The 21,081-nt window shown below is 37.3% G+C and overlaps 1 protein-coding gene across 2 annotated transcripts in view; it reads left to right on the top strand.

Moving 5' to 3' along the window:
• The window catches only part of LOC124883775 (SR-related and CTD-associated factor 4-like), a 46,445-nt gene that overhangs the window by 24,398 nt on the left and 966 nt on the right, over window positions 1–21,081 (top strand). For both annotated transcript variants that reach the window (XM_047391099.1, XM_047391100.1), the window contains exon 17: window positions 20,769–20,907. In XM_047391099.1, the coding sequence (XP_047247055.1) occupies window positions 20,769–20,907 (139 nt within the window). The remainder of the gene's footprint in view (window positions 1–20,768; window positions 20,908–21,081) is intronic.

Below are 21,081 nucleotides of genomic sequence, written 5' to 3'. Positions count from 1 at the left end.
TCTTGTGAAATGGACAGGTTGAATGAATGACCAGCAAGTGTCCGAAATAAAATTGGTCAGCAGCATCGTTCCATATGTCAGGACCAATAATCTCAGCACCTCACCTGAAGAAAAAGTTGTTCTTTGTCCCATTGTTGAATTGCTGCTGGTGGGACATAAAGGTCTGACTGGGAAGAGGAGATTCAGATTGGAAAATCCAGGTAAGCTGACAGAAATGTTGCCCACTGCTGGTTAGTGGGTAATTGGACAGCTGATTATAGAGATCTCTTCAAATGTGTTTTTAATGTTACATATTGCTTAATATTAAAAGGTCCTGACAATTGTTTTCCTAAAAAAGGTTAACTGCAGCTTAACTTAACACTTCACTGATAATTTCTCTAGCTTGTTTTAAAGACTTCAAAATAATCAACAATGCACAAGGAGCACCAAATACAAGTTTTCAATAACACATTTAACTGTGTTTTAATTTAGACTGTGTTTGGAGCCTGACGGGGCTCGGTGCAGGGTGGCAATGATTAGTGCTGTTGCTTCTTGGCAACAAGGTCCTGGTTTTAAAACTCAGTCCTCCCATCATAAGGACTGGGCTCTAAATATGACTGCAAGGTTCGTTTAAATGGTCGTTGTTTGAAGCAATGACAATAATTAAACTAGTAAAATAAAAAGGTAGTTTTATGCTTTTAGCAGCAGCATGGCTTTAGTATGAAGCAGGTTTGACAAATCAGTTTCCTTTGAGGGATCTGGCTTAACTAACCCTCAAGATTGCATTTAAGCAGTACTACAAAGTTGGTCATCAACTCGGTAGGTTACTCAGGGTTACCGACTCTGGTTGTGTATGCATTCATGCAAAACAGGTGGAGTTGGAATAAAGTGACCAATCACATTGAAGAGACAGGAAAGAAGCTGGCCTCAAATTCAGTTTCACAGACGGATTACTAAAGCATGAATTATCTAATATTTTGTCATTGCACATTTTATATAAGACACTGAAATCACCTGAAGGTTATAATCTTAATCTCTGTGCAACAATCATGACTTCAAATTTACTCATTGCACTGAATGATCTGCTAAGATAAAACCAATTTAGTCCAGCAGGTGGCAATATTGTAAATGTGTAAGTTCATGACTGATTCTACATAAAACATCTTATGGTTGGGTTGTGATATTAAACAAGTTTTAAAACGTTGGACAAGCAATAAGAGCGTGTGCATAAATGTACGGACAGAGTACATAAAGAATCTAGGTTGTCTGCACTTAGACGGTCTTGATATATGGTGAGGACATATTTTTAGAGGAGGCATTTTAAGTAACATTTATTTTCTTATATGGAGAGTGTTTTACAGACCCATGTATGAATTGAACCAGCATTATGATGCTGAAACTCCTAAAAGTAACCTGAAATTACCCCGATTAACCTGCTATTCTAGCATCATAGCACAGCCCCCAGGTCAGTGTTGAAGATGGTCAATCTTCCTGTAATCTTGATGGTTTTCTTTGAAGTTATGCAGAATAGCTCTAATACTAAAGTTAAAAAAACATGGCACTGCTACATATTTTTTAAAGTAAATTAGTATATAAATAAATACTAAATTATTAAATTATAGTTTCATTTTTATCAGTTATCACTGTAAATGTGAAATCTTATGCACACCATTAAAAATGAGTCCCACAGAGCAGATTTTAGTTCAAGCTGTGACCAGTCGTTAATACTGATGACTTTTCCTAGCTTGGTCTCTTTGAACATAAAACACTAACCACATAGCCGGTCAGGGCATTGTTAATTAGTTATAAACAAATATCAGATACACTATTTTCATAGTTCCTTGTTCCAGACAGCCTCATCTTGCAGTTTTTTCTTTTTGGCTCAACTCCCATCTAAAGGATTATGGAAACAAAAGACCAGTGCTTCTGATAGACATTTTGGGGAGGAAAAAACAAGACTGAGTATGATTCTGTTTTTTCAACTAATACTAATTCTATTGTGATAGTTTAAAAGGCAATTCTACTACATAGTAAGAAAATGTATGTAAACTTGTAACCTTCAACGAAGGGTAGAAAAATGCTTTCATTAAGGCAGTCAGCAAATGGAAATTATTTAAGTAATCCTAAAAGGCTTAAAACAGGAAATGCATATTGCAGTTTAATGTTGGACACTGATGGAAAAAAGCTGTTTATAGTGTGTGTTTCAACCGTATGTTACATAGAAAGGTTTAAAAATGATATTGATCTAATTTTTATTTTACCTCTTGAGTTGTGCAGACTTTTACAAGCCAATGTATAAATCAGCACTCTTGCATATCCCCATAATCACCATGAATCCTATTTAAGCACAAAAGCTTTTAACAAGTTATTGGATTAAATTCCTGGCACTTGTTTTGACATATCATCTGAAATATTTTTAACAATTGATTCTGTTTTCTGTCAAAGCTGTCTTATAGCAACTATATAAATTGGATTTGTTTGCAATATGTCTGAAAGGAGAGCGAATTAATAGTAACTTGGGGTTTTAGTCTTCTGATGTTGTGGAGTTCAGTTTGTGGCACAACTGAGGTTTTTGAGACTACTGCACTTTCACTACTAGACTCACTTCTCGGGCTGAAATCCTATGGGAGAAACCATTCAAAATGATCCGCTCAGAGCAGTATACTGATTGGAATACATGTCAAATGTTAGCAACAGTTCTGTGTAAAGACACATACCAGATTGAGTTTTGATATATATATTTTTATATTAAAATACCAGTTTTCACAACTATGCATATGCATGCCTTGCAAATAGGCTTTTGCCTCAAGGAAGAAAATAAAAGCAGTTCCTAGCTGGATGGAGCCGAAGCTCTGCAGCTGTATGCTCATAACTATTTAGTTCACTATCAAAGAAAGAATCCAGATCTGTGTGTGGACCCAGCTTTATATACTTTTTTCTTTTGGGACACCAGAAGAGAAAAAAGGCTTTTTTGGAGGCACATCAGGTGAGTTGGTTGCTCTTCGATATGGATCAGGACACACTTCCAAAGGAATGTGGCTACATCTGATATGATCCCCAGCTAACATGGTCTCGGTGTATGTGAGTGTGTCCTCAAGTCGTCCTACATTTGCACCCGCACTGAGCTTTGTCCACTTGCAATTAGATCAGCCTAGATGCATGCTCAAATGAAAAAAATTGGATTTACTCTTGAATACAAACTGAGGTAAATTCAATATTTTGTTTGTCGTTGCTCATTGCTTGCTTTATAGTTTACTTGTGCCAAGACGTTGAATAAGTTCCTCTTTAACAACACTTCTCTACCTCCAGTAGTACTTGCATTAAAATATTTTTGTCTTGTAATATGGCAACAATTTTCTGGGTCTTATTGATATCTTACTGTCCACTACTATCCTTCACTTTCATAGAATTTGCTTCGTGGATCAGTTTGCCTTTAATACTTATATCTGCTTACTCTATGTGGTTTGTGGTAATGACATTAAACAGCTGTTTAGAGTGTCGATTGTGCTAAAACCATTCAGTTTGCCGGCCTGATATCCTGAAAAGAAGTGGTGGAGAAAGGGGAAGAATGCATATGTCTAAGGTTTAGATGTAAAGGATATAAGGAGTTGAGCTCTTGAACATGCAGCTGAACTTTGCTAGTTTATATATATTTAACATAGAGGGTGTGACAGCACTTGGCCAGGTTCAGCCAAATGTGTAGGTTGTCTGTTTCAGCAGGGACACTTTAGTCATCATGCGGGGGTTTGCTGGTTTCAGCAAAAAACTTATTACCACACAAAACACCAACACTAAGGCCTTTTTTTTTTTTTTTACTAAATACGAATGCCCCCCTGTGTTGTGTAATCTTATCTCTGTTAGTCATGCTTTGCGATGAGTAAAATATATTCAGGTGTTTTATGACTGATGCTAAATGCCTAAAATAAGTACTACAAATATAACCATAAGGGCATAGGTGTTACTAGCATTCTTATGAGATTTCTAGAACTTATTTGTAAAAATTTGCAGGATTTGAGGGCTAGATTTCATCTCACTTCTTCCAGCACAATACAGTGCCTTGAAACTGTTAATGGATGCTATGTTTGAAAAGTATCTATACCTCTTACACCTTTCTATATTTTGTAGCATTACAAACCCAGTATAAATACATGTGTTCTGTGAATGCCTCCTGAAGACCAAGGAACACAACAAACAGGTTGGAGATCAAGTTGTGGAGGAGTTTAAAGCAGGCTCATAAAACCATATCCTAGGACTTGAACATATCAATACATCACAAGAAAATTCAAAGTAAATAGCACAACTGTAAAACCCATCACAACATGACTGTCTACACTGATATTCTGGACATGGAGAGCATCATTCACAGAAGAAGGCAAGAGGCCCATGGTAACTTTGGCGGAGCTGCAGAAATCCACTGCTGAGGTTTGGGTGTCTGTCGAGGGGACAACTGTTAGCTGTGCACTGACCTTTCTGGAAGAAGGGCAAAAAAGCTATAAGACCACAAGCCATCGGGCGCATGCATAGAGCAAACGTGGAAGGTGCTATGGTCAAATAAAACCCAAAACTGAACTTTTTAAACTGCTTGCAAGGAGCTCTCTGGATAAAAATAAATGTTTCACATTACCCTAAATACACCATCGCACTATGAAACATGGTGGTGACATTATGATGTGAAGATGCTTTTCTTCCGGAGGAACTGTCGTAAAACGTCATAAAGTAGCAGAGAGCAATGGGCAACATTTTTCTTTTTCTACATGTGCAAAGCCTATAGAGCTATTTTCCTAAGGTGGTTCTACATTGTATTGACTCAGGTAGGCAGAGTACATATGCACACTTTTTGAAATGTTACAGTTATGCGCTTTGTGTTGGTTCATCACAAATCCTAGTTAAATACATTGAAGTTTGTGAATATAACATGACAAAATGTGGAAAGGTTTAGGAGGTATAAATTGTTTTTTTAAGGCACTGTAGATATTTGAACCCAGGTAACAACTTTAAACAGACTTGCAATTTTTAAATGTAACTTTTGATTACTTATAGTTCTATGAAAAACATCAGATTTAGGTATGTAGAAAGGTCGCTACAGCAAGTTGTAAAACCCGTAGATTTTAGAAATAAAGAGAGACATTTACCTTCAGCAAAAAAAAAAAACCTAACCAACTCTCCTGGGTGTCATTCTATGTAGAGGGAGGAGTTAAGCTTTTGTTCATTAAAATCCCTGAACATTATATATATATATATATATATATATATTGTGTGCCTAAATGGTGCTTACAGTAACGTGAAAATTACAATGACTGATTGCAATGAAAAATCTCTACAGTTAGTCATTTCAAATGGCCTAACGTTTTGAAGAAGAGGCTTTTCATAAAACAAAACGACTATGAACTAGAACCAAGGACAACTTCAGACACGCAGAGAAGGCCTTACAAAGGTGAGTAGGAGGAAAAATATTAGGATTCTTGGATCATTTTTTTCTAAAGGTAAATTAAGGCTCGTTGCCTGAAGTTTTTCTTTGTGTAGTCTCATAAAAAATAATTGTGCATGTTGAAGTAGCCAACTAAAAGCAGTGCTAAAATCTATCAAGAGCAGAGTCCTGCTGAACATTCTAATACCTGGCTGTCTGCCTGCTGCGATGTACTTTTGAGGAATTAAGCTGTGAGGAAAAAGCAGCTGTTGTCCCTTTTTTCTGCTGATGGAGTACACGCACATACAGGGTAAGAGCAGACCCTTTTAATTTTTCTGATCTCGTTTCTTCTCTCTGTATCTTGTAATTCAATTACTTAAATTCTCCATTGATTTCCTTTGAATGGTGAAAAGTGTTAACTTTTCTCTATTAATGGAAGTAGAGGAATTTTGTTTTAAAGGAATTTTGCATGCACTCTTGTGAGGAGTTTTTAAATTTGGACATTGAAGTTAGTTATTTGTATCCTTTAATCACTGAAATGTAGAAAGGGAAATAAGTTTTAACCTTCTAACCTTTAAAGTAATTTTTAGCGCTGTATAAACCCCACCTGTCCCATATGTCTTTAGAGACTTAGAATGTCCGTGGACAATTTATTGTTATTATTTGTCATGGAGTATTTTAAATAGAGCTTATTAAAATATCTAGAGGTGTTAGTTTTCATTTTTATCCTAATCAGATCTGCAGGTTTTATTTTTGGTTTTTTTATGTGTTCTTTAAAACACTATTCAGGTCATTATCCTGTTAATAACCAAGTTTATATTACTCTAAAACAGTAATATGCAAATCAAAAAACCTCTTTCAGTGACTTTAACCTGAATAAATTCCTATTTGGAGTAGGTATTTTTTGAAATGAGCTAAGCTTAAATGGAATTTCAGTTGCAGGAAAAACTATTGTCATACTTTACATCATAATAGTCTTTTTGGCAAGGTTTTATAACACTGGTATTTTGGCTGTGCATTGAAAGGCAGAAACGGTCATTCCAGAAGATGGAGATGAGATCTAACATCACAGTTGGTTAGTGGGATGTAATGGTGTAAACAGTTATTTATACCATGCTTTATAATCTGTTAAGAGAAATATAAATAGAATATATTATCAGAAGTCCCAAGTACATGTATACAAAGACTGTTGATACAGAATGCTCTGGCTGGCCTGAAACGTGTTCAAAGAAACTATAAATACATGTAATTGTTGTGCTAATTCACGATTGACACTGGAACCTCGAGTACAAATGAAATCAAAATTTGTCATTTGTTTCCCCTTATCAAATAATGAAAATAAAAAACATGTGTTCCTACCCCCCACCCAAAACATGGACAGCACTTGAAATCCTTGTAATTTTCAAATTTAGAGAAATATTAATCATATTATAACATTGCTAGAGCACGTATGGTGAAATGACAAAACTATCTGGGAGAAACACGTTTGAAAATGAGAGTTAAGAGGTGAGGTTTTTTTTGGTAGGACAAACAACTTCCATTCTGACTCAAGGAAAGGCATTAGGGTGTGTTCTCAAGCCTTGAAGATAATCCACTGGGCCCAGATCCCAACATGACGGCAACAAATTTGGGTATCGTTGGCTTTTCATACTAACTGCCAAGCAGCGCTGGCAGAAATCACATAACAATCTATTCAAAAATAGTTAATTGATAATTCCCTCTGTCTGCTTTTCAAAATATTTGGAAAGGTTCCAGGTCATTGTAAGTTTACAGAGTTCTGCTATGTGAGACAGCTTTGTTTGGTTGATGTTCCCTGGAGCTTTGCACTTTTTTGAAAATTGCACACACCTCTTTGATGGCTCTGGACCTAAGCGTCGGCAACGTTGTTTGTTTTGTGTGCCTGCCCCAGGAAAAGCAGGGTAAACAACACGCCAGAAAGGCCGCACATGAAACACCCGTGCTGCCCAAGTATATGTACAGTATACTTGGACAACAAAGCTAGGGTCATGACAAGCGTGCACTGGTCTGTCTTGCGTTGTGGGTCAAGCGTTTGCAAATGACTGCTTACTTATTCGTGTTCAGAGAAAAGTATATAATTGGAACAAAAATGCAATGTTCTCATTTGGAGAATTTTGTATTCAGATGTGTTTGTTTTTAAAGACTTTCAAAATGATAAAAATTGCTGTTGATTTTATTTATTTATTTTTTGCCTTCTCCTGAGAGATACCTTTGTACAATGAGATCCTTTTGATCCTTTGTAAACTCTCTGCGAAATATGGCTTTAACTAAAAGAACAAAATGTAGAGTTATGAGCTTGTAGTTGCTTGTGTATACAAAGATGTTAACACTTTACTCTTTTGACCTAGACCATTGAAAATGCCTTCAGGTTAGATCAGTTTGAAATAAATCATCTTTTCATTCCACAGACCCTGATCTTGAGGTTGACCAAATGCAATGACTATAAAGGTGTTATGATATAATGTTCAACATATTTTGGAAAATTTAAAAGCTCTTTAAATGTACTGAATTTATTTTTACTAAGACTAAAATTCAGTCAGTAGAGCGCAACCTTGTTTCCCCTATGCTGAGTATGGACTAAATTGTCTCCAGGGAGTCATTCTCTTCTAGCATGTTATGAATTCCAAGCAATCTTATGTACACCATAACAAACCGGTTTTGAAAAATAACGAATTGTAGAATCAGTTATCTAATGTGGACATGACAAATATTCTGATTCCTGTGAGCTTTTTAGAGCTGAATAAGTGATGTAGTCCCCAATGCAGTGATGAAGGAGAAAGACACACGCAATGACCAACTGACCAACCAGCACAAGACAGGAGGTTGTGCCCAATTGAAGTAACCAAGCCTGGATTTGGTTGGTTTTATTCACCGAAATCTTTATTCATAAGATTTCTTTCTGATTGTTTAAAGTTCAGTTTTGAATTATAAGAGAGGAAATGGTGAATGTCCAACACTGGTGCCAAGCTGAAAACTGCCAGTGCCTCCCTGCAGAGACACCATAAGGCCGGGTCGAACAAATGTACAGTTTTTCTCCAAGCTAAAGCTTGTCATTACAAAGCTCACAAAAAATAGTACTGATTAGGTGACAAGCTGGCAGATCTCTGCAACATTACAATGATATATTTAAAATTGTATTTCAAAACAAATTTATCTGACAAATATAACAATCTCAAATATAACATGGACATGACATATTTCTACAACATAAACTCGTCTTCGACGGTACTCTGAACTGAGTACCCGACGCCTTATTTGCAGTCTCACTGGTTTGCTTATTCATGGAGAGAATTTCTGTGAAGGATAAAGTCATACAAATAATCAAAATGGGGAAAGATACAATATTGAATCAAAAGGATGATCATATTACTGACAGAAATATTTATTACCTGAGGTTTTGTTTGTCCTGTTCGAACTGCTTGAAAAATCATCTCACTTGTGAAGTGCCAGGGTGGGGGTGCATGGTTTGCTGCAGGAGGGACTGGGGCACATAAAAAAAATATATAGTATTATGAATGCGGGAATATTGAATCTCAAGACAACAGCCAGGAATTTAAAGCTTGGGCACAAATAGAGAATGGCCCTAAGCATACCACCAATGCTTACAAAGTGGTTTAAGGATATCAAAATGAATGTTTTGGACTGGCCATCACAAAGCCATGATCTCATCCCCTAGAAAATTGGTGGGCAGAGCTCAAACCTGACACAGTTACTCTGGTTTTCTCTGTAGGAGCCAACTGTTTGTGAGAAGCTGGGGGGAAGATATTCAAAATGTTTGACCTAAGTCATACAGTTTTAAAGGCATTAAATGCCCTGCATTTGCATTGACCCTTTTTTTACTTTTTTATCATTAGAAGCATTAAAAATCCAATGCAACCAATTTGCCTTAAGTCATCTAATCAGTACAAAAAATTCCATCTGTGTTTAATCTAGTCTTATACAGTGGGGAGAGCAAGTATTTGATACACTGCCGATTTTGCAGGTTTTCCCACTTGCAAAGTATGTAGAAGTCTTTATTTTTTATCATAGGTACTCTTCAACTGTGAGTGATGGAATCTAAAACAAAAATCCAGAAAATCACATTGTGTGATTTTTAAGTTATTAATTTGTATTTTAATGCATGACATAAGTATTTGATCACCTAACAACCAGTACAAATTCCAGCTCTCACAGGCCTGTTACTGGCACTTCCGTTGTCCACTCATTACCTGTATTAACTGCACCTGTTTGAACTCTGTATAAAAAAAAAACATCTGTCCACACATTCAATCAAACAAACAAAACTCCAACCTCTCCACAAGGGCCAAGACCAGAGAGCTGAGCAAGGACATCAGGGATAAAGTAGTAGACCTGCACCAGACTGGGATGGGCTACAGGAAAATAGCCAAGCAGCTTGGTGAGAAGGCAACAGCTGTTGGCACAAATATAAGAAAATGGAAGAAGTTCAAGATGACTGTCAATCTCCATGCAAGATCACACCTCGTGAGGCATCAGTGATCCTGAGGAAGGATCACTGATGAACTACACAGCAGGACCTAGTCAATGACCTGAAGAGAGCTGGGACCACAGTCTCAAAGAAGACCGTTAGTAACACACTACACCGCCATGGATTAAAATTCTGTAGTCCATGCAGGTCCCCCCTCCAGGCCCGTCTTAGGTTTGCCAATGACCATCTGGATGATCCAGTTCATGTTGTTCATGTGGTCTGATGATACAAAAATAGAGCTTTTTGGTCTAAACTCCTCTCACCGTGTTTGGAGGAAGAAGGATGACTACAACCCCAAGAACACCATCCCTACCGGGAAGAATGGAGGTCGAAACATCATTCTTTGGGGAGGCTTTTCTACAAAGGGGACAGGACAACTGCACTGTATTGAGGCGAGAATGGATGGGGCCATGAATCGGGAGATCTTAGCCAACAACCTCCTTCCCTCAATAAGGCCATTGAAGATGAGTCATGGCTGGGTCTTCCAACATGACAACGACCCAAAGCGCACAGCCAGGGCAACTAAGGAGTGGCTCTGTAAGAAGCATTTCAAGGTCCTGGAGTGGCCTAGCTAGTCTTCAGACCTGAACCCAATTAAAAGTCTTTGGAGGGACAGCGACAGCACCGAAACTTGAAGGATCTGGAGAAGATCTGTATGGAAGAATGGTCCAAAGTCCCTGCCACCGTGTGTACAAACATCTTCAAGAACTACAGGAAACGTCTGATATCTGTAATCGCAAACAAAAGTTTCAGTATCATATATTAAGTTTTGTTTTTCGGATGTATCAAATACTTATGTCAAGCAATAAAAAGCAAATTAATTACTTGAAAATCTCTTTGAAATCTCATTTGTTTTAGATTCCATCACTCACAGTTGAAGAGTACCTATGATTAAAAATTAAAGAGTTCTACAGTTTATGAAATACTTGTTCTCCCCTCTGTAAATACAGCTCTGAAAGCCTTAGTTTGTCTAAAAAAAAATATATATATATATATATATATATAATATCATGGCATATATACAGGAGTTGGACAATGAAACTGAAACACCTGGTTTTAGACCACAATAATTTATTAGTATGGTGTAGGGCCTCCTTTTGTGGCCAATACAGCGTCAATTCGTCTTGGGAATGACATATACAAGTCCTGCACAGTGGTCAGAGGGATTTTAAGCCATTCTTCTTGCAGGATAGTGGCCAGGTCACTACGTGATACTGGTGGAGGAAAACGTTTCCTGACTCGCTCCTCCAAAACACCCCAGAGTAGCTCAATAATATTTAGATCTGGTGACTGTGCAGGCCATGGGAGATGTTCAACTTCACTTTCATGTTCATCAAACCAATCTTTCACCAGTCTTGCTGTGTGTATTGGTGCATTGTCATCCTGATACACGGCACCGCCTTCAGGATACAATGTTTGAACCGTTGGATGCACATGGTCCTCAAGAACGGTTCGGTAGTCCTTTGCAGTGACGCGCCCATCTAGCACAAGTATTGGGCCAAGAGAATGCCATGATATGGCAGCCCAAACCATCACTGATCCACCCCCATGCTTCACTCTGGGCATGCAACAGTCTGGGTGGTACGCTTCTTTGGGGCTTCTCCACACCGTAACTCTCCCGGATGTGGGGAAAACAGTAAAGGTGGACTCATCAGAGAACAATACATGTTTCACATTGTCCACAGCACAAGATTTGCGCTCCTTGCACCATTGAAACCAACGTTTGGCGTTGGCATGAGTGACCAAAGGTTTGGCTATTGCAGCCCGGCTGTGTATATTGACCCTGTGGAGCTCCTGATGGACAGTTCTGGTGGACACAGAAGAGTTGAGGTGCACATTTAATTCTGCCGTGATTTGGACAGCCGTGGTTTTATGTTTTTTGGATACAATCCGGGTTAGCACCCGAACATCCCTTTCAGACAGCTTCCTCTTGCGTCCACAGTTAATCCTGTTGGATGTGGTTTGTCCTTCTTGGTGGTATGCTGACATTACCCTGGATACCGTGGCTCTTGATACATCACAAAGACTTGCTGTCTTGGTCACAGATGCGCCAGCTAGACGTGCACCAACAATTTGTCCTCTTTTGAACTCTGGTATGTCACCCATAATGTTGTGTGCATTTCAATATTTTGAGCAAAACTGTGCTCTTACCCTGCTAATTGAACCTTCACACTCTGCTCTTACTGGTGCAATGTGCAATCAATGAAGACTGGCTACCAGGCTGGTCCAATTTAGCCATGAAACATCCCACACTAAAATGATAGGTGTTTCAGTTTCATTGTCCAACCCCAGTATATATACATATAAAAATAAAAGAAAGCTACTGTTGAATGGAAGTCATCTTTGTAGTTTGCCAGAAGCCATGTATGGGACACAGCCAACATGTAGAAGAAGGTACTCTGGTGAGATGAGACAAAAAGTGAGTATTTTGCTCATATTATAACACTATCTATGGAGGAAAAAATGAGGTCACCATAAGATGAACACACCACCCCCACAGAAAAACATGGTCAAGCTGTGGTGATGTTTTTCTCATGCAGGTACAGCAAAGCTGGTCAGAGTTAATGGGAAGACGAATGGAGCTAAGAACAGGCCAATCCTAGAAGAAAACCTTTCAAAGGCTGAAAAACACTTAAGACTGGGGTGAAGTTTCACCTTTCATCGGGTCATTGAATAGGTTTCAGTCAAAGCATATCCATGTGTTAGTATGGCCTAGACAAAGCCCTGACCTAAATTCAACACGGAATCTGGGGCTAAAAAAGGCCTTTAAAAAGAGTTTAGATGTTCTTCATTCATTCTGACTGAGCTTGAGCCATTATGCAAAGAAAAATCTGCAAACATTTCAGTCTTTTGATGTGCAATGAAAAGACTTGAGGCTGTAATTGCAGCAAAAATTTGCTGTTCATAGTGTGAACTCGAATACAAATACACTTCATACTTCTATATTTATTTTAAATCTATATATCAGCCTTTTTACACTTTGCGGTAATTGTAATAATTTTGTTGGTCAATCATATAAGATCCCAGTGGAATACACTATTTCTTTTAATAATGTGACAAAATGGGAAAAGGTTCAAGGGGCTTTAATATTTTTGCAAGTGCAGCCAATAAAGAATCCTTTTTTCACTTAGTGGCGGTCTGAGATTCTGATTCCAGATTACAGTAGCTCTTATAGTGCTGTGAAAAAGTATTTGCCCCTTACAGATTTTTTCTGCTTTGATTTTTTTGACACAAATGTTTTATATTGTTAAACAAATATCAGACAAAGATAACCTCTGTAAATACAAAGGGGTTTTCAAGTAAGGATTTCTTTTATTAAGGGACATCATTAATTGAGCCTTATTAAATTATTAGTTAGTTTGGTTTAATTTCACTACCTCAAACCTTGCCTTGATGGACAGAATAAAAAAAAATCTCTTAAAAAGCACCCTGTGTGACAACATGAAGTGGGCTAAAAGATCTCAAAATCTAACACATCTCTACAGGTTAGCTTGGATAGCTTTTTCCCTAAAAGAAATCATTATGAGAAAACTGTTGTTTGTATTTAATCAGGTCAACTCTGATAATAAAACGTGTTCTATGATCTGAAACATCTAAGTGTGACAAAAGAATAAAAAAAAAAAACGATAAAGATATCTTTAAGGAATAAAATATGTTTTCGTAGGATGCACTTTTATATTAATTCAGTGACTCACTTCTGTCAAAATATGGAGCAGTAAAATTTCTGCACTTAATGTTGACATAATGCTGTCAGTATTTAATGCAACCACGGTCATTTCCAGACTTCATTAAGATGTCTATTACACACCTGCTAAATGATATTTAAAAAATAGACCTTTTTTCCTTTCAGGTTCAATCTTAAATTCAACCTTCTTGTCCATTGCAGCTCTGGCTTTATGTTAAGGGTTCTCGTCCTTTTAGACAGTAAACCTCCATCACAGACTTAAGTATTTTGTAGCATCCCAAATAAGTGTCCTCCCAAGATCACCATGTATGTAGCTTCATCCATATTCCCTTCAACTCTGACAAGCTTCCTTGTCCCTGCCTAAAAAAACATCACCTCAGCATGATTCTGCCACCACCATGTTGTGCTCAATGTGTCTCTTTACAGCTAAAAATAGCTATACATTTATTTTCTTCCACGTGTTTACTGTTCCAAACAATAAACAAGCACAGCTTGTGACAAATTGCAAAGGGAATTTCTTCGGGCTTTCTTTTTAAAAAAAAGCAAAACTCAGCAATCGTGCCACTCATTCATAGAGGCCAGATTCATGGAGAGCATGACTAACAGTTATCCTCTTAACAGATTCCCTCTCGTGAACAAAAGATCCATGCAGATCCTCCATGGGCCTCCCGGCTGCTTCTGTTGCTAATGCTCTGCTTGCCTGGCCGTTTTTTTTTTTTTTTTTTTTTTTTTTAGGTGGATGACCATATCATGGAAGGTTTGTAGTTGTGGCATATTCTTTCAATTTTCATATTATAAGCTTAACACTGCTTTCTTAGATGTTACAACCTAACATCTAAGAGTTAGGTTGAAACATCCTTTCCACAACTGTATTTTTATTCTCTCTGCTGTGTTCCTTGTTCTTCCTGATGCTGTTAGTTTATTAATGTTCTCTAACAAACCTCTGAGGCCTTCACAGAACAGCTGAAATTATACTGAGATTAAATTACACACCGGTGGACTCTGTTCATAAATTATGTAACTTTTGAAGGTTTCCGGTTGTGCTGAATTTTATTTGAAAAAACAATATTGAAATCTAAGCTTATTTTCCTTCACCTTTACAAGTATTACTTTTTTATTTTGTCAATCACTTACAATTAGACAGGTGAGGAAATATCCGATGGCAGAGAATAGAATATCATTATTGTCACTGTCACAAATACAATGAAATTGAAAAAAAAAGCTATCTGGTCTGTCCATAGACCACAGAGCACAACTGCTTTAAGTTATGTGCAATTTTGCTAAACTGTAATATTGTTAATTGTATCATTTTTAAGTACATTTAATAATAATATGGTGTGTAGAGACATATCTTCTTTTAAATACTGTTAGTAATAAATTAAAAATAAGATTATGCTCAGATGTATTTAAACATCTTAATTTGTACATTAATATTGTGTCCTTTTATAAAATACTACAGTGATATTAAAAAAATAGTTCTTTGTATTGATCTGTCATCTGCTTTTATTGCATTTGTCCTGTTGAAAATAATCAGAAAATCATTATTTTACTACATATTAGGAATAGTGAGTTACAAACATCTTTAACAATTAAATCTAGAATTCTTCTGCCTCTATAATCCTCTGATATTTACAGGTAAAACAAAGTATAACAACTCAAAACTATTTGTTGTGCGATAAACAATTTGTTCAATATTTTCTGATTGTATTAAATATTTATATTAGTTGGGAAAGATTAAATATTTTCCATTTAGGGAAAAATTGTTTAGATGGCAAATTTTATCCTGTGGCTTACTACTGGATATTTGTATCTTTTTGTGTATTTGATGTGCTTTTTTACCCCTGAGATACTGTTTTATTTAAGCATGTTGGCTTTTTACTTATTTTGCTTCCAAACTGGAAAGTTGGCATGTGCATATGTATTCAACCCCTTTGCTTTGAAGCCCCTTAATAGTTCTAATGCAACCAGTTACTTTCAAAAGTCAAATATTTAGTAAAATGAAGTCCACCTGCATGTAATCTAACTTTCACATGATCTGTCAGCATAAACACACCTTCTCTGAAGGGCCCCAGAGGCTGCAGTACCACTAAGCAAGAGCCATTACGCCACGAAGACCAAGGACCTTTCCAAACAACTCAGGGACAAAGATGTTGAGAAATATTAGTCAGGGTCGGGTTATAAATAAATATTCAAATATTTGATTTTCCTCCCAGCCCTATCATATCCATCATCTTCAAATGGAAAGCACATGGTTTCACAGCAAACCTGCCAAGAGAGGGCCGCCCACCAAAAGTCACAGACCGGACATTAATCAGAGAGGGGGCACAGAGACCAAAGCAGCAGAGACTGAAGCATCTGTCCATAGGGCCACAATAATCCGTACACTCCATAGAGCTGGACTTTATGAAAGAGTGGCCAGAAAAAAAGCCATTACTTAGTATTAAAAATAAGAGTGGAGGTTTTTAGCTTGCCAAAAGGTGTGGGTGGCACTCCCCAAATTAGGGAGGTAGGTTCACCCCACAGTGAAACATGGTGGTGGCAATATCATACTGTGAGGATGTTCTTTTATCAGCAGAAACTGAAAAACTGGTCTGAGACGAGGAAAAGATGGTTAATGCTAAACACATGGATATTCTTGAGCAAAACCTGTGTCAGTCTGCCTGTTAATTGTTACAGGTAGGAGGTTCACCTTCCAGCAGAACAATGATCCGAAGCATACTGCTAAACCAACATTCCAGGGATTTATGTGAAAAGACTTAAATGTTTAAGAATGGTCTAGTCAAAGTGTAAACCTCAGTCCAATTGAAAATCATTGATTAGACTTGAAGACTGCTGGTCACAAGTGAAAACCATCCAACATGAAGGAGCTGGTAGGTTTTGCCTTGAGGAATGGGCAAAACTCCTAATTGCCGCAAAAGGTGGCTCTATGAGCTTGCCACAACTTTCCACGAGGATTTTTGCCCATTCCTCAAGGCAAAACTGCTCCAGCTCCTGGAAGGATGAGCATTTATGCACACTGACGGTTTCTGTCATTTTGTCCTATTTATTGTCTGCATCACAATAAAAAAAATCCATCTTCACAGTTGTTGACATGTTCTGTAAGTGAAATGCCACACATTGTCAACGATCCATTTTATTTCCAGGTTGTGAAGCAACAAAACGTTAAAATAGGCAAGGGGAGCGAATACTTTTGCAAGACACTGTAAATGCTAAGGAGTCTAGGTTTTAAAGGCAGCTTAACAATACCAAGACAGACATTTGATTCTGTTTAGCTATTTAGACAAAGTGTTTTATGTAAATTTGACCATCATGTAGTCATGAGTATGTTGTGATTTATTTTAAAGACTTACTCTTAAAATAAATCTGACAGGCTGATTAATTTTGACAAATAATCTTTCTCAGAAAAGGCGAGAGGTACAGAAAATCTGATTCATGTGTCAAAGTTCTGAGACATTTTTATTGGTTTATTTTCAGTAATTATACATCCCAGTTTTCCAGTGTTGTGCTCATGTAGCATGATTTTTAAAAATATTTTGTTAGTGTATTATGTCTTCAACCATGCAAATTGACTTATGAAAAACATGCTCTGCCTTTAACATCAGTGTATGACTCCAGCTAGTTATAAACACAAGTTAACTAGTCTGAATATGAAATAATCACAGCAGAATCTCCTAACACGGTTGTCGTTTTTATAATTTATTATTAATGGAATTAATAAAAATGGATATGTGTTCAATATTTAAAAAAGAATCTTGTATTTTAAGACTGTTTACAACTTAACTTCTGATTCTATGAGAATGTAAGAAGGAAATAGTTTTAAACTACAAGAAAAACAAAATCTTCCTTTTTTCAGGTCGTCTGCTTCTTACTTTGTCCTTCCCACCACAGATCCCAGCTGTGATGAGAACAGAGGTGAAAATTAAGAAAGTCACGTATTATAAATTAAAGACTTTTTGGGTTGTATAGCAAAATGTTTGGCAAAGTTGTAATTAAACATGACAAGTGACACAGCTGCATTATCTAACCATTTTCTTTTAGCGCTTATTTCTGACAGATAAGCAGTAAAGATTTGCTGTGATACACATTTAATGAATTTGACTTGTAATGCAGGCATTTTGTGTCACACGCACCTTTAATAAGTAACAGCAAGGAAGTAATGTCATTTATTATTTGACAAGGATATGTATGAAAACCAAATTATGCTTCCTACTGCTGGAGGATATCGAGGATTATTTTCAAACGTAAGAGATCAAACAGCAATCAACACCCAATGAATGGCAAAGACAAATTAAGCCAAGGATGCATTCATTAGGGGAGTACTTTGTCAAGAAAACAATGTTTATCCTCTTTTTTTTTTTTTTCTAGTTTCTGAGGACACTTAAACCACAGAAGAAATAATTTGCAATAGAGCCATAGGGCTCAATATATACTTTGTTCATTACAGGATATCTTCCCTCAAAATTAAAGTCGAATTATTTAACTGGGTTTATATTTATCTGTTAAAGACAGATTCACTTTTTTACAAGTTACCTTATTCGTCGTATGTACAGTACAGACCAAACGTTTGGACACACTTTCTCATTCAAAGACTTATCTTTATTTTCATGACTATGAATATTGTAGCTTCACACTGAAGGCATCAAAACTATGAATTAACACATGTGGAATTATATACTGAACAAAAAAGTGTGAAACAACTGAAAATATGTCTTATATTCTAGGTTCTTCAAAGTAGCCACCTTTTGCTTTGATTACTGCTCCGCACACTCTTGACATTTTGTTGATGAGCTTCAAGAGGTAGTCACCTGAAATGGTTTTCCAACAGTCTTGAAGGAGTTCCCAGAGATGCTTAGCACTTGTTGGCCCTTTTGCCTTCACTCTGCGGTCCAGCTCGATTGGGTTCAGGTCCAGTGACTGTGGAGGCCAGGTCATCTGGCGCAGCACCCCATCACTCTCCTTCCTGGTCAAATAGCCCTTACACAACCTGGAGGTGTGTTTGGGGTCATTGTCCTGTTGAAAAATAAATGATGGTCCAACTAAACGCAAACCGGATGGAATAGCATGCTGCTGCAAGATGCTGTGGTAGCCACGCTGGTTCAGTATGCCTTCAATTTCGAATAAATCCCCAACAGTGTCACCAGCAAAGCACCCCCACACATCACACCTCCTCCTCCATGCTTCACGGTGGGAACCAGGCATGTAGAGTCCATCCGTTCACCTCTTCTGCCCCGCACAAAGACACGGTGGTTGGAACCAAAGATCTCAAACTTGGACTCATCAGACCAAACCACAGATTTCCACTGGTCTAATGTCCATTCCTTGTGTTCTTTAGCCCAAACAAGTTTCTTCTGCTTGTTGCCTGTCCTCAGCAGTGTTTTCCTAGCAGCTATTTTACCATGAAGGCCTGATTCACACAGTCTCCTCTTAACAGTTGTTCTAGAGTTGTGTCTGCTGCTAGAACTCTGTGTGGCATTGACCTGTTCTCTAATCTGAGCTGCTGTTAACCTACGATTTCTGAGGCTGGTGACTTGGATGAACTTATCGTCCGCAGCAGAGGTGACACTTGGTCTTCCTTTCCTGCGGCGGTCCTCATGTGAGCCAGTTTCTTTGTAGTGTTTTATGGTTTTTGTGACTGCACTTGGGGACACTTTCAAAGTTTTCCCAATTGTTTGGACTGACTGACCTTCATTTCTTAAAGTAATGATGGCCACTCGTTTTTCTTTACTTAACTGCTTTTTTCTTGCCATAATACAAATTCTAACAGTCTATTCAGTAGGACTATCAGCTGTGTACTGTATCCACCTCCTGCACAACACAACTGATGGTCCCAACCTCATTTATAAGGCTTGAAATCCCACTTATTAAACCTGACAGGGCACACCTGTGAAGTGAAAACCATTTCAGGTGACTACCTCTTGAAGCTCATCAACAGAATGCCAAGAGTGTGCGGAGCAGTAATCAAAGCAAAAGGTGGCTACTTTGAAGAACCTAGAATATAAAACATATTTTCAGTTGTTTCACACTTTTTTGTTCAGTATATAATTCCACATGTGTTAATTCATAGTTTTGATGCCTTCAGTGTGAAGCTACAATATTCATAGTCATGAAAATAAAGAAAACTCTGAATGAGAAGGTGTGTCCAAACTTTTGGTCTGTACTGTATATGTGAGGTCCATAAATGATCATTTTATTGCAAAAGAGCAACCTTTGAAACATTTTATTATTCTGGTGAGTAACTAACAAATCAAGGTTTGTTTTAAAACTATCTGTGGTGTATTTCCGGGTCCCTATCATGTGTACATTTTTTAGTATTGTTATACATGAGCTTGTATGAGGCATTCTCATGGCATGATAACCTTAAGCAAAAGCTTTCATGATATTACAGTATTTACACACAAAGTATGTCATGATTGAATAGTTTTAAAACAGAATAGCAACAGATATGACTACTCTTGGTAAAATAATGAATATATTGAATATTACACTTGTAATAATGTTTTCTACAAAGCCTTTTATTATTATTTAGATTCTATCATGTAGACCTAATTTAAAACCACCATACAAAGTATGTGCTTAACGTCCAGGATCTCCATAAAGCTGTTTTCAGCTAACTGACTGTTAGACATGTTGAATGTAGCTTGCTATGGAATCATAAAACAGTAACAGTGGTTCACCTGTGGGTGTTTTTTTTTTTTTTTTTTAGTTTGTTTGGTTTTAGTTTATATCTTTCTTGGAAGTTATGGAAAAGTGTAGTAGCCCCTTTTCAGCTAGCTGACCAGCAGTGTGCAGAAATAGATGGAAGAGGGGCAGCACTATAATTAGGTCTCTACTTCACACTCTGGTCACCCCAGCATTTTCTTTGAAATCTCATTTAAGGGACTGTAAACCAGAATGATATGATGGAACATTTTAGCAGTTTTGAAGTGGTAACTTTTTAAAAACCTTGGCAAATATAGAACCTGGATACTATGAACTGGTACATTGTTGTCCTGTAAGGGGTATTTTCACTTCTGAGTCAAACATGGTTTAAACTATAAATTACATTTTTACTGGTTGCTGACCATGAGAAAAAATGTATACAAAAATATCCAACTCATGAATGACAATTTGCCAACTGCAACTGTCTATTTTTATCACATCAACATCTCCAACTAAGATCTTATAGATGGCAATATGTTTATTTTGTTTTCCAGATGCCAACAGTTTCGCAGTATGAACCAATTGGAAGCCCGCCTCCTTTTTCTGCCCCCATCATGCTTTCCCCAACGTCCTTAGCTCTAGGAGGAGCTCCTTTCTTACCCACAGAGTTTGACCCTGCACATCTAGTAGGAGGTAAATTATACTGAGAAAACTTTTGTGCATATTTCCAGTATTGCTGAAGCATTACATTAAACTGGTTACTTCTGGATTTCTTGATGATTGAAAACATTTGCTACTATATCGAAAACATTTGATTCTTTCTTTCTGCTTCTATGGTTAACTCTTATGTGGAAACAATGAGACCTC

The sequence above is a fragment of the Girardinichthys multiradiatus genome, chromosome 18 (genome assembly GCF_021462225.1).
Source record: "Girardinichthys multiradiatus isolate DD_20200921_A chromosome 18, DD_fGirMul_XY1, whole genome shotgun sequence".
In the NCBI taxonomy this organism is placed as follows: domain Eukaryota; kingdom Metazoa; phylum Chordata; class Actinopteri; order Cyprinodontiformes; family Goodeidae; genus Girardinichthys; species Girardinichthys multiradiatus.
This window is presented reverse-complemented; position numbering and strand designations above follow the sequence as displayed.